We start from the raw sequence: 18,050 nt of genomic DNA, 5'->3' as shown, positions 1-18,050 counted from the left end.
AAAAGACTTAGAGGAAAACACATAATTCTTTATTCTCAACAAAGGCAATAACTTAGGTGCTGTTGAGAGGACTCTAGCCGTTCATTTACCACCTTAGTCCTGTTTGGCGTTGTGGGAATCGGTTTCAAATGAACAAATTTCTCACATTCTTGTCCAAATCAAAAATTCCTGCAAGTTTTCCTAACCCTTTAAAGGCTTTTCTTTAAGCGGCGGCAGCTCATTCCTACTTGTGCTTTTTACAGATGCTTTGCGTTGTTGTGAAGAGGTGATGTTTTTTTTTAAAGCATGAGGTGACTGAGAGAAAGATTGGGGACAGAATGAGGAGTTGCATCTCCTGCGGGAATACATTTGCGAAAACATCCGCGAATGCGGAGTTATTTAGCCAACGCACCCCACTGGAGGACACCAGCTGTGAGGAACAAGACAACTAGACTATTCATCCTGTAAAGCCAATCTGGGACCATTCATCGAGTGGGCAACCTGTGGCGTGGGAGCAAAGTTAAATGTGAAACTTTCTTGAGTGTCCTGGAGTGCAAGAATGACTGTAGTAAAACATTAAGACTTAAAAGCCACATGACTTAAACTCCATTTGTGTTTCCTTTGTAAAGTTACAATAGTTTGGTGAAGTACTTCTCAAAGAATATTCTGCCTTGAATCAAAATTTTGGATTTTTCTTTCTGTGTTGTGTGATTATGGTCCCATGTGATTTTTACAACATTTAAAAGGCCAGTATTATGTATTTTCCAGGCACATAGTGCCCTTTTTTTTAGCTTCAGTTGTTATAAAAATGCAGTATATATCAAACAGGATTTAAAAAAATAATTATTTTGCAATTTAACACCTTGAAATTGGGTCCCTGTCTCTTTAAGAGGTTTTACACACTCCTTCTATAGCACATAATCACAACAATATCCCAACATTATTCTGTGTACAACTGTTCTTAGGACCATGGGACTGAGAAGTAGTTAACACGACAAGCTCAGCAGACTTGCAGTTCCACCAGGTGTTTGGTAATCGCTGCTGCCACTAGTCTGGAGGAGCTGAACGGGGGAGTCGTGGGGTAGTGGTGCTCTGTGGGGCAGAAGCTTGACTGGAGACTTCAGTTAGGAGAAGCTTTGGATAATTAGGCAACACATTGTATCGGCAAGTGTTTAGACACCTCTGAATGGTTGCCATGGAGAATTAAAGGATTCTCGAACATGCATGAAAAAATCAAGGGAACACTGCCCAGTAAGTTTTTGATAGTTTTTGATAGTGAAACTCTCAACAAAGTCGATTTTTACAAAATACTGCTCTTTTAAAACAGTTTTTTCCAGGCACCACATGAGTCAGCGGTGGAGCAGCAGCACCACAGGCCGAGGGCATACGTTCTCAAAACGCAGTAACAAAGGCCGTTTGCTTCCCCTTCTTTGTTCACATTTCTTCATGTCAAACTGTCGTTAAATAAAGGCCACTAGTATTTTCCCACTTATCTTAGTGGGAAAACTTATTAAAGTTCTGGAGAGTGTGTATCCCATAATGCCTTACATAACTAACACAGCATAAAAAAAAACTACAAAAAAAACACCATACCTGAAGTCAAACATGTTGAGGGCAGTGTGACGGTCTGGCTGAATTAACTAATTCCCCAAAGAAGAGTTATATTAAATTTCTCCACAGTGACATAAAACATTCACTTCTGGCTACCTCATAGTTGAAGATCACAGCAATGCAATCAGTTTTTTTTTTTTTTTTTTCTCAATAATTTGTGACGTCGTAATTTGAAACTGCTTTTGTAGTTAGGTTTATCTTTGTGCGATATTAAAATGCGTTTGATGATCTGAAACATTTACGTGTGACAAGCAGAGTTAATGTGTTAATTTAAGTTCGGGAGCTGGGCCATGCCCAAACTGCACCTCTAATTTTCCAGGCAGCCTATTAATACTCTGCTCACCCACTCATCTCAGTCTGTTACGTTTCATCAACACCGACCTGCCTCACCCTTTGTCTCTTTCATTTCATCCATCTTCATTCATAAAAAAACAATTGCTTTGCTACCTTTTTTTTTTTGCCGCAGGTTTCGTCTGGGGAGGTCCTATACAGGCTCGGGAAAATAAGAGGAACCATTTCCCAAAGACCAGACCCCCACGCAGAGTCTTCACCTCCCAAGAACCTCCATCATTCTCCCCAGACAACCAGATCAACATCATTCCTCCCTTCATCCATACATCAGTACATCTTTAAACATACGTCTTTGTGGCGTGGTGCTTTTGCCAGTGAAAACAGCAAAAAGAGAAGGAAGTGTTTGAGTGGGACAAATCCTGTTTTTCAGCTCTGCAGTGTAACCACACAGATGCTCATTACTCACCTGCACATAGAGGTTTTTGCCAACTCTATGGATTCTGATTCGATGGAGACGCCCATCTGCCAGATTTTTGGGGGTAGGATTGAACACATCTGGACTTCTGTCTGTCTGAAGATGATACCAGATCTGAAGGCTTCCAAAAAAAAAAAAAAAAAAAAAAAAAAAAAAAAAAAAACGTGTATGAACACGTCTTTGCAGAAATCATTAGCACCTTGTGATAACTGACTTGTCATCTTACTCAGTGTGCTAACGGCAACGGGTTCTTTTGAACTTCAGAGAATTCGATTCTCAAACACTTCTTTCAAACAGGTTTGTTCCTCATTTGTCACCAAAATCAAACCCTTTGAGAAACAGGAAACAGGCATCTGCTGTTCGTTAACAAATACTTAGAAAAGGTACAGAACTTCCTCTCTGAAGTTCAGGATATTCTTAACCCTTTGAAGGACAAACGGGCAGGTTCAGCTAGAGTCTCATTAATTTAAATCAGTAAGAGCCATTTCTACAATATCTAATAACCAGATTTTTAGTGGCTTTGGAATTGAGGATTCACCATTCTGAAACAGCATTGGACGAACAGGAGGTTAGTCAGCAGCTTTGTCAACCCTCGCATCAGATTTATGGGCGTGGCAGAAACATGATTTAAAGGTTCCAGCTTGGGACTTTTGCACATAAAAACTAATTTCTTTTAAGCTTATCTGATAGCTTGTCATTCCATTTGTGAGATTGATTTTGTTATATCAAGGTTTCCCTTGGCGTCAAAGTCGACAGGTTGCAGAATGAAATATGAACCCATATTGATATGACCTTTGGCCTTATGTGCATTTGCAAAGTCTTTTGATTTGCCTTGCTTATAAAAGATGCTTTAAGAATGAACTTATTAGCTTTTTAAACTTACAGACTACATGTCCACAGAAAGTAATGACTCGTTCCCAAAACTCCTTAGCATGCACTGTAGTGTTATTATGAACTTATAGAGTTCGTAATAAGTTTGTGTTCCTTCAAGCAAAACATCAGATACTTTCCACCTGTTTTGAAGTCAACAAATATTTTTTCTCATAGCTTCTCACTTCAGAACTGAACAAGTCGATATGTGCTCAGTGTTTCTGGCTTTAACACACACACACACATACACACACACACACACACACACACACACACACACACACACACACAGCTGCTGCCAGATCAAAGAGTCAGAAAGCTATGCATTGTCAAGTGGAGCTGGGTCAATATTACAATTCCCAGAGTGTAAGTGAAGGGCTTTGTGTTGTGATTCATTTCAGATACTGAGAGTGCTCCACCAGATGAAGGTCACCGTGGATAAAGTGTCTTCTTGCCCTTCACTGTTTACGGAGGCCTGAGGGACACGGGTGTTCTGCTTTAACACACAAGAGTGGATTAGGAGGGTGGCTAAAAACTGCACAAAGGTGCTACATATGTCACTCAATATCATGCTGCCAAGTGTGGATACAGCTTAAACAGTGGCGGCTTAATGCTTCGAGGGCTGTCATGTGTCAGAAACAGAAAATGCTGGGACACTAGGCTGACAGCAAGTAACTAGCATCACAAATACAACAGCCCACCTCTGAAAAGTGCTGCACAGTGTGATAGCTCTGGTGAAGCACAGTGGAGTGTTTTTTTTTTTCCCCACTCTCTTCCTATTTTTTTATTTTTTTTTTTGGTAAAGAATTTGAAGTCCATGAGAAATCCAATGAAGGAAGAGATGCAGAGGAGGAGAGAAAGCATAGAGGTCAAATCTTTTCATTTGCCTATAAACACAAACCTGCGGGGGAGACAGCAGCTTTGTTCCAACGCAGCAGATGGAAGATCAGCTTCCTGCTCTCTGCCGCTGGAGCGCCCGTGTCTCATCTGTCATCGGACTTTGTTTTACATAGCTTCACCTTTTATTACGAGATGAACATGTTTATATATGTATATATATATATGTGTGTGTGTGTGTGTGTGTGTGTGTGTGTGTGTGTTGAAAAGTTGTATTTGCTTCAGTTTATTGTTAGCAAGATGCCAGTCACATTTGTTACTTTAGAGTTGATTTCACTCTTCATACTTATCTGATGGGCCGCAGCCAGGCTGCAAGCAGCACTTGAGATTTCAAAACACGACACAGGAGATGGAACAGACAGAGAACTGAAGACACGTGATTTTAAAAACTGCATTTAAACGCAACAGGGCTGTTCATCTGGTCGTTTTGAAATCATCTGGGTCTTCTGCTATTTTCTGTCAGCCGTGACAGAACCCTTCGCGACCCCTTCTTGGAAAATTAAAACGTTTTTTGTGTCTTTGAACGTGGCGGGATCGTTCACATATCAACGCTACAAAACGCGGCACAAATGAATCCAGAGAGGCTTTTCAATCTGCCAACTCCCCTCCTCACCCACAGCTCCGTTTTCTCATCAAACATCTTTTCAGGCGCATGTAAACCACCTCCATTTTATTACAGCATGGGAATGTTTTTCTTTCAGTATTGACTTATTACATAAAGATTAGAATGGGTTCTGGGCTTCTGCATGTGCCCTTGAATGGGCTTCTGTTTGCTGATTATCCATTGTGTTAACTGAAGTTCAGCAGGATTACAGCTGGATCCTTCCACACTGAGTGGATTCTGTTTTCCCCACCATCTCCATCCGCCTCCAAGTGAACTCTCTGAGTGTTAAGTGGACCAATTCACAGTCAAAGAAGCCATCTCCAGTGTAATTATGCAAGATCATTTGGTTACCATGACGACGCGCGTGTCTCAGTTTGAGAGTGAAGGTATTTTTTTGTGATAAGTAACGAGTAAAAAAAAAAAAAAAAAAAAATGGGGGTTCTGAGCAGCATGAAGAACACGACCTGCCCGACAGGCATTTCCAGATACAGCCGTATTATTTTAATAGTGCACCTTTTTTCCAGAAAGGTGCATCGTCAGGCTGTGGGTTGGTTAGGGCGAGCGTGATGACGGACCGGACGCGGATCCAGCTGTCACAGCAGGGCTGAACTCTCTGTCAGAAACACCTGCACAGTTTAATGGCATCAAACACAAAAGCTCTGCAGTCGCTCTGTTCGACCAAAGCATCGGCCCGTTTCAGTCGCTCATCACGGTCGGCTGCGCTGTGCTGGACTAGAGAGAAAATAGAGTTTCACGATGACGTTTGTAACTCACATCAGAGATGAACATTTTCTGGGGCCACTAGCAATCTTCTTGTAACTTCTTTCTGCCACTCCGCCTTATCAGAGATTTGCTTTTTTGAAAATATTCGTGTTAAATTGAAAGCATGCGTTTAAAAATGTATGAGCCGCGGACATAAGCATGTTTGATTAAACAGCTTTCCTTGTGGATCAAGAAGCCGAAGCAGAATCCCGAATTATGTGCAACCTGGAACAGAGAATGAGAGGACCGGGAGCAACGAGGCTGACTGGAAATCCCAGCCATGCGGTGTGTACAGCTTGGACTTGGGATAATCTCTGTGAGGAAATTGTCTCGTTTCACACACACTTGCAGATATCCTCCTGATCTATGAATGTATACTTTCGCTTTTAAAGGGAAAAAAAAAAAAGTTCTGTAGGAAAAAAAAAGGATTTCTAAAATGTTGCTTTCTGTTTCAACTAAATGTTTCTGACCATCAAACAAGAATTAAGGTTATACAAAGAAAATATTACTCAATAAAAAAAAAAAAAAGATTTTAATGTTAACTAATGCAAACTAACCGGTTAACTTTTGGAAAATTAATTGCCCTCCAAATCTGGTAACTGGTTATGCTAAAATTGGTGATAAATAAAATAAAATAAGCCATCAAGCACTTTGATAACCGGCAGCGGGTCTTTAACATCACTATGGACACATTTTGACCCACTTTCCTTTAAAGAATTAATTCATTTTATCTGGTAGAGGATTTCCTAGAATTACATGCCTACATCAGGCCAACCCACAGCGCGGATTTAAGTCCAGATTCTGATACATCTAATCCAAATCCAAATGAATGTTTTTTGACTCTTTCCTGGATTGACCTGTTTCAGACTAAGATCACAAACAACGACTGGATCTTCTCCCTTCGAACCAGACAGCAGAGTTCACGATGATGGTTCCATCATTACAGGAGGTCATTTAAAGAAGCAAAGCAGCCCCAGACCATCACTCCACCACCACCGTGTCTGACTGTTAGAACAGCCACCGTTTTGTCTGTTGGTTTCACAAAGGCTGCAACAAAACAAAGACCTTCCAAAACCTTTTCCAGACCAATAGATGCCAGTATCGTTTTACTCTGTTATTACATTTTTTATTTTTTTGCATTTTGAAATAATGTGTTGCTTTTGACGATCCTTTGGTCTTCTTCGTGTTGTCAGGCAAGACCTATTAAAATATTTGTACACAGATCAAGCAGTAATCAAGCCTGGTTGTTGTGGGACATGATTGTGATGATTTTCTATGATAAAATTCATAGTGGATTCATGATTTAAAGGGCCAGTATTATGTGTTTTCCAGGCCTGTTGTTCCAGTTGCTAACACAACCAAGTAACAGGTTTTACAGATCCATAAGGCCACGTCCAACATGGTGGATTAGCAGACGTGCAGCAGCGACGGGCCGTTTTTCTAAACTGCTCAAGTATCTAATGTGTCTGAGAAGAAACATTTCACAGACGTGGCCCCGTTTGCGCTCCGCCAGGAACCGTTCTTTCACATCGAATGTCTCCTTAAAGCTGCAGCATAAAAAAAAAACATGTTTTTTAAGTTACACGTGTATTGAAGCTTTTGCTATGTCCTAACATGTGACAGATACTCTGTGAAAAACATTGAGCTCCTAAAATGACACCTGGTCGGTCAGAAACAACCAATCAGAACCAGCACTAGGCAACTAGCTGTGCTCACAGACAGTTTTAATTTAGTAAATTAGGATTGTTTATTGCAATGCAACCTGCATTTGACTTTGAATGAATGCTTACTTTTTTTTTACTTGACATTATTTGACGTAGGCAGATCATGTAGTAGCATTTATAACTAAAGAGAAAACTTAACAGCCATGTGATCGGAATCAATGATCGGCAGTGGTCAGCCCTCATGGGTCATTGGTGTGTTTTTGATGAAGGAATAACATTATCATGCAAAGGTCAAAAAAGGCAATTTTATATAATACCGCCCCTTTAACAAACGGAGCAGGAGAGAGTTACATTTTTTACACAGGTCTAGAAATATGTAGGCAGCATTTTTAAATGAATTTATGAAGTCATTATTTGAAAATATCTTTTTGTACTCGGATAAGCATGTTTAAAAAAAACACAGTAAATACATCAGAGGAGCTAAATCCTGCTGCACATCATTGAACATAAGCAGCACTCCACTGTCTTTACCATTAACCCTTCAAAGTAATGCACTGACTGCATGAAGCTTTTTAAATGTCAAACAACCTGTTTATCTTTTCTCCCCTGTGATTACAGTATTTTATTTCACTCGGCTTGATTTGAAATGTCTGTGGTCAGAGAGCCGATGGTTTTTATGTGACGGCGGGAGATAAATGTTGGCCAGCTTTGCATCTGTCGATTTGTTTTCTCATCCGTGAGAGGCTGCAGTGCGCACAGGAGCAGGCCGCTGAAGGTACATAAACACAGACACTACTCACTTCGGTAATTAAGAAATCAACGGAGAGCAGTGTAGATTACTCACTATTCATGTAGACGCCGCTTATGTCAGTCCCAACATAACAGCCAGTTAACATGGCAGTGATTCTGTCACTTCCTGACAACACTGCATCAGCACAGACTGTATCCCAGTTTCAATGAATAGACTCCTGCTTTCACATCATTCTCATGACGGAGCTGCACGAGCGTTGGCAATCAGCAGTGGTCTGTGTTGATTATGTGTTATTAGAGTAAAGTATGGATGGATAAAGTGAGGAAAAAATGACAAGAGTTAGTAGGGAAGGATTAGGAGGAAAGCAGCAGCTATGGATCTGTGATTTTGATCCCCTACATGGACTTTTCTGGCTGTGGTCGAATGTTTGTCTGACCCACACCTCCCTGGTCGGATCCGGTATTCTTTGGATCTTTTGTTGGAATTAAGAAATCTGCAGCCGCCTTTGGCATCATTTTTCAATTGATTAACGGAAGACGTGACAGCTGATACCTTCCACTCTCCCTGAACTCATTAGACATTTACTGTAAGTACAGCGACATGGCAACCAGCGAACACGGTGTTTCAGCTCCACTTCCACTTGCTCAGATGTGTTAGTGTAACTGCTTTGCCTCCTGCAGCCTCTTTTAAGACTTTAGATATTGACTAGAGAAGCAGATTTACTGCCCAATATCTACCAGTTAAGAAAATATAAAATATATAGGGCGTAGAAATGTGTGTACCATTTCTAAAATCACACTCTTCCGCTTGGTAGAAAAAAAATATCAATCTTCTCTGAGAAAATATTCAATGCATTTGACTTTTTCTGTTTCGTGTGGGAAGTTATCACTAAGTTAAGCTTCATCACTAAGCAACAGGACACAGGTAACTTTCTCTGCAGGGTCAAGGTCAAGTTGCCCAGTTTGGTAACCAAAATGCAAAGTCTTCTTCTCCCTGTATCAACAGAAACTCTTGAGCAGCGTTGAATGTTTACTCAATTAAGCAGCCCTCTGTGCAAGATTCAGGTGTGTAGAGCAGCTGATCCGTGTCAGCAAGCTGCCAAATGATTTCACTGTGGTGACGCTTATTGGGTTGCAATCTGTTGTGTCTGTGCACCGGCAACGCGCTCTGAGAAGTCACGCAGTTTTAATTCTCCTTCTCCCATATGACATCTGAGCTGATAGCTCACTCTGCCAGGTGTATTTATGTGTATATAAAGTGGGGAACCGAACTGAGTTTTATCAGAATCAGACAGGAAAACATGTTACTACCATCTCTGAACACGGCCAGATTGGTAAACACATGAAGTACTACTGACAGCATCCCAAGCACCTATATCACTCAGTAAGGACACAGTAAATTATTTATTAAAGGAAATGCTAAAAGAACACCCTCCACGTTCTGAGACATGCCTTCCACAGGTCGCTTAACATCTTGCCACTTGGAAAAGTCATTGGGTGCTTCACCTAAAAAACAGACGGGTTTTATTCCATTGATTTTAGTGCCACAAACGGCAACAGTCACTGCGGATTGCTGTTTACCACCCTGAAAAACTCAGTCTGGAGCAACCTTACTCTCCAGAATGATCCAAATATTGGACAAATAATGAAAAACAACACAGTGCTCTGGTGCAGAGCGCTCACTAAATATTTCCTGTTTTTCATAAGATTGCTGTGGGTAAAAAACCCAGCAGGTTCTGCGAGACTCAGATCAGCTGAAGTTGTGCATTAAACATCCAAATCCAACAATCCCTTCTGGGGACTTTTTTGTGTTTTCAGAGAGATTACTTAGACGTGTCTGTATCATTCTGGATTATGAAGGAAAATAAAAAATGAAACATAAACACAAATATAGACATTGTCCAGACTTTATATCTGCAAGATGTAGCACTGCCAAACTTTCATTTTCACTTTTTCATACGCCGTAATTCATTGCTATCGCTTATCTCAGATGTGAATTTGTTTACTTATATCCATTCTTACCATTTCTGGCCAGGATGGTCGTAATGTACTGCTGAGTGAAGGTGCTGATGGTCAGCAGCATGGCCGGCCTCTGGGAGGTAACGAAGCTGAAGGCCATGTCCTCTCTGGCCCTGCTCTCGGCGAATGCGCTGGAAGCTTGAGAGCTTCTGTTCTGCATCACTGAGAAGGGCTCCTGGAAGGTGTAGGTCACTGAAGAATCTCTGTCAAAGGACACAGACACCTCTGCAGGGACACAGGGAGGAAAACCTCAGTGCAACGTTATTGTCAGCACAGAGTTTAAAAAAAAAAGAAGTCTAGGTTCATTTGCACCTACAGTTAAAATAAAAGGCATTTAAATTGCATCAAAGGATAAATCAACAGACACAAAACAATGAATTTCTTGAAAGACATAGTGCTTTTAAAAACAAAGCACACAATGACTGGAGGGAATTTCACAATCTTAAAATATCCAACATTAGTGTCCATCGTGCGGAGCCTGGTTACATCCAAAAGAGTTGCTGTATTTCATGTCTCATCACTTGGGGCAATTTATCAGACGGATCTCTCTGCGGGCCCAGAAGCCTTTACACAGCTTCTTTCTCCCTCATCCAGTGCTACTTTCTGAGACCTACAAACAACTTTGATGTGTAAAATTGGCACAGTTCTCGAGCCTGTCCTCCCAGACAAGCATGGCACGTTAAAACAAGCCTTGAAAAGTGGAGCATGCAGGATCAGCCTTCCTTGTGTTGATGTTATATAACCGCTGTGATGGAGGGTTGAAAAATAGAGGAAACCCAAAGTTCACCTAAAACTTTACGATTCCACGCATACAAGAGAGTTTCTTCAAACAGATGATAATGAGGACTTCACCACAGAGCCATATCGTGCTGCACTAATATAAGCAGGTACTGCTGCAGAGTGGCTGATTTCTTTTTTTTTTTTTTTTTTTTGCTCAAGCATAAGATCAAATGCCGTCTTCAAATCCCGGTTTCTTTTCTCCAGAATAAAGGATGATGGGGGTGAGTAGGAGCGAGAGTACGGTGGTACACTCTGCTCACAGCTGTCTTTACATTGCTGCAACAACATATTTGCATTGGGAGTGGCTGAGTAGTGCCCCAGTCCCTGCTGCCAGCACACAGCGGTAAAATGGATCAAGACGAGGCGACTGCTTCCCCACTGCACATCACTGATGGCTGCCACCGCTGTACACACACCACTACCCTAACATACACACAAAACTACTGAAACAAAATGAGTTTTACTGCAACCGCAGCTATGATGTGTGGTGTGTGATGTGTGTGTGCGCAAAATAATAAGAAAAGTTCTGCAACATAAAAGCATACACAGTGACTTCAGATCACATTTAAGAATCACATTTTTAAAGTGCATTACCCAAACAATTAAAAAACTTGTTAAGAGGCCACAACTGATAGATGAAACAGTTAATTTTCTAGTTCTTGGGTACCCCACTCTGATGTCGTCCTGGGCAATTGCCCATAAAGCCCATATCAAAAACCACCACCATACATTTAAAAAAAAATGCTTTATAGTCTCAAACCAAACATGTAATGTAATATTAACTTTTTATTAATAATAGTAATATTAACAGATTAATAGCATGCCTTAACGCGTTAACACTTTCAGCCCTAGTTTAATGTAACATTAATCTGTTGTGATATGGTTAAAATATCTGAAATCTAAAAATATCTGTGTAGTTTAGTATTTATTTTACTGATGCAGAAAAGCATTAGTCTAGGAGTCATTCATATCTGGCTTCCTGTAACCAGCTATCACAGTATTTCACCAGCATTTCAGATGATTGCTGTAAGGACAGAAAGGAAGGGAAAACTGAAACTTGATCAAAGCTTTGGGATGTGTTATTCCCACTGGCACACAATAGTGTGATACAGTAGTGATTTCAAGTGCAGTTGTGGTTCCGCTGGCCGCTGTGGTTTTTGCAGCCCCTGAATCAGAGTTGTGAATGAACATTTCCTGTCTGCCATACTTCAGCTGGAGTTCTACGATAAGATGCAATAAATCAGCTCATCCCTCTTCTGTAGACACTGGGAACTGATCCTACATCTGGAGGTCTTGTTTTGGGTTTTAATGATTCCTTCTCATTCATACAGATGAAAATTAGCTTACTTAAGCCAACCTGGGCAAATTTACATTGCATGATGTTCATTAATGTACACCACCCCTCGACTAATAAATAGATAAATAACATAAATGAATGATTGTAAGCCAAACAGCTAGCGTAGCAGCAGTCCGTAACCAAATACATCCTTGTTTTACCTCAGCTGGGTCCAACAGAACCAGCTGGTTAGGTTTGTCTACAGCCTGTGTTGGTGAGGAAGGTATTCAAGCTTCTCTACGTGACTCAACACTTCATTTGCTCTGCTCCCTGTTGACTGCTTTGTTCACTAGTGAAATAGTTTGGCTGTGTCTGTTTTTAGATCTACACAGAAAGGCACAATTCCATCTGCTGTTGTGCTGGTGAGTTTTCACCACACACTCCCTGCTTATTAAATCGTTTTTCATGACTAATTCAGTGCACTCTGAGGAGGGTCAGTACAACGAAGAACCAAAGGGAATTATTCATACTAGATTTATCTAAAAATACCATCTACAGCTAAACACATTTTAGTGGTGTGCTCAAATTTACTGCAAAACGATCAATGGTGCTTCATTTTCATTACTGCGTTAATCAATCAGCATCATCTTTCCCTTACAGAAGGTAACAAGAAAGACTCAAACAACCCTCTGCCCAATGACACGCTCTAGATTACCAGGAGGGGTCCCAAAGTATCATAAAGTATCTGAATGTGTCCCAATGTGTCCCAATCTGTCTCAGTGGGACAAGCACAAGAAAATCATTGTTCATTTATAATCAAGATTTTTAAACTTTACTATATTTTGTTTGGAAATTTCAATTTAAATAATAATAAAAACAGACTAGTAAGAAATTCTGGAAAATATGAAAAAAAAAAATGCTGTCCTATATTCTACATATCAAAATAAGTTTTCAAAGTGCACTAATCAGATTTCTGTATCTGTACCTTCCTTCTTTTGGCTTGTGTGAAGGTCTGACCTTTAGTATACTCAGAAAGACATTTAAAAGCATCATATCTTAGTGACTAACAGAGCTGTACACAGAGGTTTCAGCATTGATTTCCTAAAGAGAATGTAACGTTTTGGGCTAAAATTGTTCACATACTCTAAGCAGATTCAGGTCATCAACATGTTTCTTCAGACTGGAAGTAATATGAACACTCTGGAGGAATCCTTCTGGTGTGTGATGAGTCTGATAGAGAATCTGAGGAGGGAGCTGATTGTTATGGTGTTTGTTCTAATCCCAATAAGATCTTTACACGAAGATCTTATTATATCAATGTTGTATAAGCCAATTTTTTGTTCTTTGTTTTTTTTTTTTTTTTTTACAAAATTGATACTCTCTTTGATGCCAATTTACGTCTTTTTTACGACTCTGTATCATAAAAAGCATGGCGGCAGAAGCAGGTTTTTTAAAGCTCCTGCTGTTTTCAGATCTCAGTTCACAAGGAGCAGCAAACAGTGGAACTGTGCAGAGTGGTTCGCCACAGCTCCAGGCGCAGTTTTCATCTGTGTTCTCACAGAGTGTTCACTTTGTTTCTTTGTCACTTGGTCAGATTGCAGGTTGCTCAGCCTACTCCTCTCCAGTCTGTGCAGGCTGTGCCCATACTGCAGGAGATAATTTGTTCTAATGCATTTTAAATGCTCCCACACTCTGCAGCAGGGACAGGTATTAATTGTCTCTCGCATTGCTCGCGTTCCTATTGGTTCTCTGTAATGGAATAACCTTGACAGTGATTGATTTTCTGCTTGCTACAATCAACCTTAATTGATTAAAAGAATTACACTGTGTATCTTTTGTTTACACACTCACAGAGTGGGAACTCACCTTGGTTGCAGGTGGCTCCTCCATAGGCAGACTGTGAGCAGTCGCAGATGTAGCCGTTGCTCTTCTCGATGCAGCGGCCTCGGTTGTGACAAAGATTGCTGGAGCCACTGCAGTACCCTGGACAGCCAGAGCTCACCCCAGGGGTCATCTTAGCCCTCTCCTCCAGGTCAAAGGTCATGCCGTTGACCATAAGAGACCTGATGCAGCCCAAGAAGCCTCTCTGCTGGGATGCTGTTCCCCCTGAAAACATACTGCCATTTAGATGAAAAATAAAAAATAAAAATCTGCAGTAACTTTATAGCTTTGGCTATTCATAAAGCTTCCATACCATAAACAACCAGGATGAATCTAGAGAAACAATTTAGGCATTGAAGAATAAAAACCTCATCTAGACTAATGATACAGACTATTTGCCTTCACCAGTTTTAGAGAGAAACTCAAACTGTACTTCTTCACTCCAGGTTTTCCCCCCCAGAGATGGAAGACTGATGACTTTGGATGGAAAATAAATCATACAGTTGTGAGAGTAATTTATCTGAGAGAGGAAAAAAAAGAATCACAAACCTAAAGGCATAATCTCCTTTCACAATCCCTTAAGGCTGATAAATGAAGCTTGTTAAATGCTGTATTGTTTCAGATGAAGAGACGCTCTGCCTGTATTTGCTGCGCGCATTCATTATATGTTCCCTCATCTGGATTCAAACTCTTTCAAGTAGAATCCTACCTACCAGTGTTACAGGTTGCGATGCAGCGCGTCTGTGCTGTTTTTAGTGCTATTAACCCTTCTCCCCGCTGAGGTCCCTGTAGCAGGATTCTTATTACAGCATGACCCACAGTTGTCATTTTTCATAGGCTGAACGGATAAAAAGGCTTCTGATGCTACTGAGAGAAAAAAAAAAATGGATGTTTTGTTTCATTTCTCTTGCATCAAATCTACAGTGTTTGATGCAACTGTTGGGGATTTTTAGAACATTTAAGTCTCGTCTGTTTCAGCGACTCATTGTAGAAACGTTTTGTCCTCTTCATCGCCGTTTTTAGTGTACAAACACATGAAATAATAGACTATTATGAATTTGTTAAAAGGTCAGTGATGGTTAACAAGATATGCGTTTATCCAAAAATATGGATAATGCCATTTTGGGAATATAATTTTAGGTTGGTTCTGCACATCCATGCAGTCAAAGCCCCACAAAAAAAATAACAAAGAAAAAAATGTCACAGCTTTATGCGCCACTTCTCATGAATGTGCTTCGGAGCAGCTGTTGGGGTCAAAAAGCTGGTAGGGACTGCTAAAGCTAAGTTAACAGTGTTGATACATATTGACACCAATATCCGTCCATTTCCATTTTCTAACACCCTTGTCCCTTAGTGGGGTCGGGAGGTGCTGGTGTCTGTCTCCAGCTAACGTTAGCGTTCTGGGCGAAAGGCGGGGTCACCCTGGACAGGTCACCAGTCTGTCGCAGGGCAACACAGAGACACACAACCATGCACACACACACTCACACACACACACACCAAGGGACAATTTAGACAGACCAATTAACCCAACAGTCATGTTTTTGGACTGTGGGAGGAAACCGGAGTACCTGGAGAAAACCCACAAATGCTCAGGGAGAACATGCAAACTCCATGCAGAAAGACCGGGGCTGGGAATTTATTGACACCAATAAAATACCTTAAATGTGTTGTGCTCTTTTCTGTGGTCTGATGAAAGTCAAAAGTATTCAAAAGTATTCTCCACTACTATCCAAACATAAATTAACAGGAATACACATCCTCTTTACTTTTGGTATGGACAATGCTTTATAAGAGGCAAACCAACATTCTTTGATAGCTCAAGATGAAGGTGAAAGATGAAAGAAATGATATGATTCCTTCTTGCCGAGGCTGTTGGTCCCTCTGTATGTGACTTCAGTATAAACAACTTTAGGTTTGTTTGTAAGTCAGAATGAGATGGTGATGTAAAGTTTTTTCTCTCTCTTTTTTTTTATTTTTTATAAATAAATAACATTTATAAAAGAAGCTAGGATCAAATGCTATGAGATTAGAATTGATTGTTACCAACTCCTCTAAAAGTTATACTGTTATTTTTATTTAATTTTTTTTAAATTAAATTAATAAATACAATAAACATATATATTTGATAGAAATGGGTTGATTCGTTTTATTGCAGAAATGATTCTTTGTTTCTGTTTAAAGCAACTCAAGTCTAATTTCCTTTAATTGTGCTTCTAAATCACAAATAGCCCTAAATGTTATTAATGCACACAACACTTGACGGATAAGAACAGCTTTTTTTTTATTTCCATGTGTTTGTATCAAAATACAATAAACAAAGACTTGGAATGTGTTGCCTCATGTGTGATGACCCTATATAATATTTGAGCTTCACTTTCAGAGACGACTGGCAAGAAAGGCTGCACTTTTACACAATATTCACATTTTCTAAAATGTACTGGTGTACCTGCTGATCCTGATGAGTCAGGTGGGAGTGAGGGGGGTGGTGCCTATCGCTATTAGTCACAAGGTGAAAGGTGAGGTCAACCCTGCACAGGCCCACCAAACGGCAGAACATTACATCAGTCCAGACATGTTGGCTCACTCATAATTATGTTTACTTCCTGCCTCAAGCTTTTTACATTTCACCTGACAAACAAGCCTTGAGGGAATGGAATTGAATGATTATGGCTGCACATAATAAAATCCCCACTTTATTCTGGTTTGTTTGTAACATTCATTTTGGTGCCTTTTCCACACCGAATGAATGACTTTGAGCTAGGTTCAGCACAACCTGTCAGGGACTCCGGGATGATCTGGAAGGTGACTCGCTGTGTAGAACATTTTTGAGTCGGCGCTCTGTTAACGGAAAACTCGGGGCCTTGACCTGCTGCCTGGGTTCCTTTTGGGCTCTTGTAAAAACTGACAAAGCCAGTCGGTGTGCTTGTTTGTTTGTTTTCCTTGGCGCCGCTCGTTTCGTTCTCCATCACTTCTGCATTCTGAACCATGCATTCGACAGTCTGCGCTGGCGTCCCAAGGGGACTGCAGAGCTGCACCACCAGTCTTCCTGGTTTGTTTTCCACATATCTCCTTAGCTTTGTTCATATTTACCACCACACACAAAGTAGTTATTAAGTTAGCATTCAGTTGGTTTGATTAGCCATGAAATAAATCTCAGATGCTTTACAACATTACTTCCAGGTTGTGTTTCCACTATCTTCCATATCAGAATGCACATATTGAAATACAAGTGCAGAAATCTTGTAAGATCAATGGTTCTGTGCACTATATCTTTATTTTCTTAGATAATAATGAAACAGCCCCTCTGTGCTTTATGGAAATGATCTTTAAGACCCACAGAGGACTGTCACCTCCGTCTGTCCTTTCATTTATTTAGTGAATTATTTTTTAAAGTAAATGAGATATTAGATGCTTGGGCGGCTTCCCTATATTGAGATTTTATTAAAGAGAAAGAACATGATTTCAGTGACATCCTATGAGGGTGTCACTTAAATGGGACACATTTAAATGTCACAGAGGAGACAACTGCAGCAGATACGCGACTAATCAATGACGATAGCCATATGCCTTAATCAGTGGAGTGATGAAAAAAAATGATAAAACAAATTAGATTTTGTGAAATTGGTATAACATTACAAGCCTCTTGTTTCTCACCACACATATGAAAGGAGCTACGTCTGTCTGAGACACACGGGGGGTGCAGAAAGCCAGCCACTTTGCTTTTTGTTTCTCTCTTATTCACATAGATCATGTCTCAAATATCAGAGTCATGGAACATCATTATCAATTTTACATCCTTTTAATAAAGGGGGAGGGGGGCCACCTGAATTACACAGCCTGTTAGGGGGCCATAAAAAACCAGCAGGGATGGCCAGGACCTAATCAGATGTGGATGTGACCTTCAACATTTATAATACAGACGAATTCACAGCTAAAACGAAACACACCCAGCTGTAACTTTAATATCTCATTACATTACATTACATCTTCCAACTGTCAAATTAGATATTTACATGCTTATAATTCCATGCTTTTATGATTTTAAATGTATTTTAGTCTCTAAATGTAAATATTTGGGGGGGGCTTTTGAATGTGTAATGCAAAATTATTTTTTCCTAGTACACTGTAAATGCAAACATTGCATTTAATTAAAAAAAATAAATACATTGTTTTACCATCTAATTGCTA

General features: G+C 40.2%; 1 protein-coding gene across 2 annotated transcripts in view; it reads right to left on the bottom strand.

Moving 5' to 3' along the window:
• Nucleotides 1–18,050, bottom strand: part of cntnap5a (contactin associated protein family member 5a) — a 165,455-nt gene that overhangs the window by 17,727 nt on the left and 129,678 nt on the right. For both annotated transcript variants that reach the window (XM_015044344.1, XM_015044345.1), the window contains exons 18-20: nucleotides 13,845–14,084; nucleotides 9,926–10,147; nucleotides 2,348–2,481 (exon numbers count right to left, since the gene is read on the bottom strand). In XM_015044344.1, the coding sequence (XP_014899830.1) occupies nucleotides 2,348–2,481; nucleotides 9,926–10,147; nucleotides 13,845–14,084 (596 nt within the window). The remainder of the gene's footprint in view (nucleotides 1–2,347; nucleotides 2,482–9,925; nucleotides 10,148–13,844; nucleotides 14,085–18,050) is intronic.

Source organism: Poecilia latipinna, unplaced genomic scaffold (assembly GCF_001443285.1).
Source record: "Poecilia latipinna isolate Pla-1442-1.1 unplaced genomic scaffold, P_latipinna-1.0 Scaffold671, whole genome shotgun sequence".
Classification (NCBI taxonomy): domain Eukaryota; kingdom Metazoa; phylum Chordata; class Actinopteri; order Cyprinodontiformes; family Poeciliidae; genus Poecilia; species Poecilia latipinna.
The sequence above is the reverse complement of the archived record's forward strand: the minus strand, read 5'-3'. Positions and strand labels throughout refer to the sequence as shown.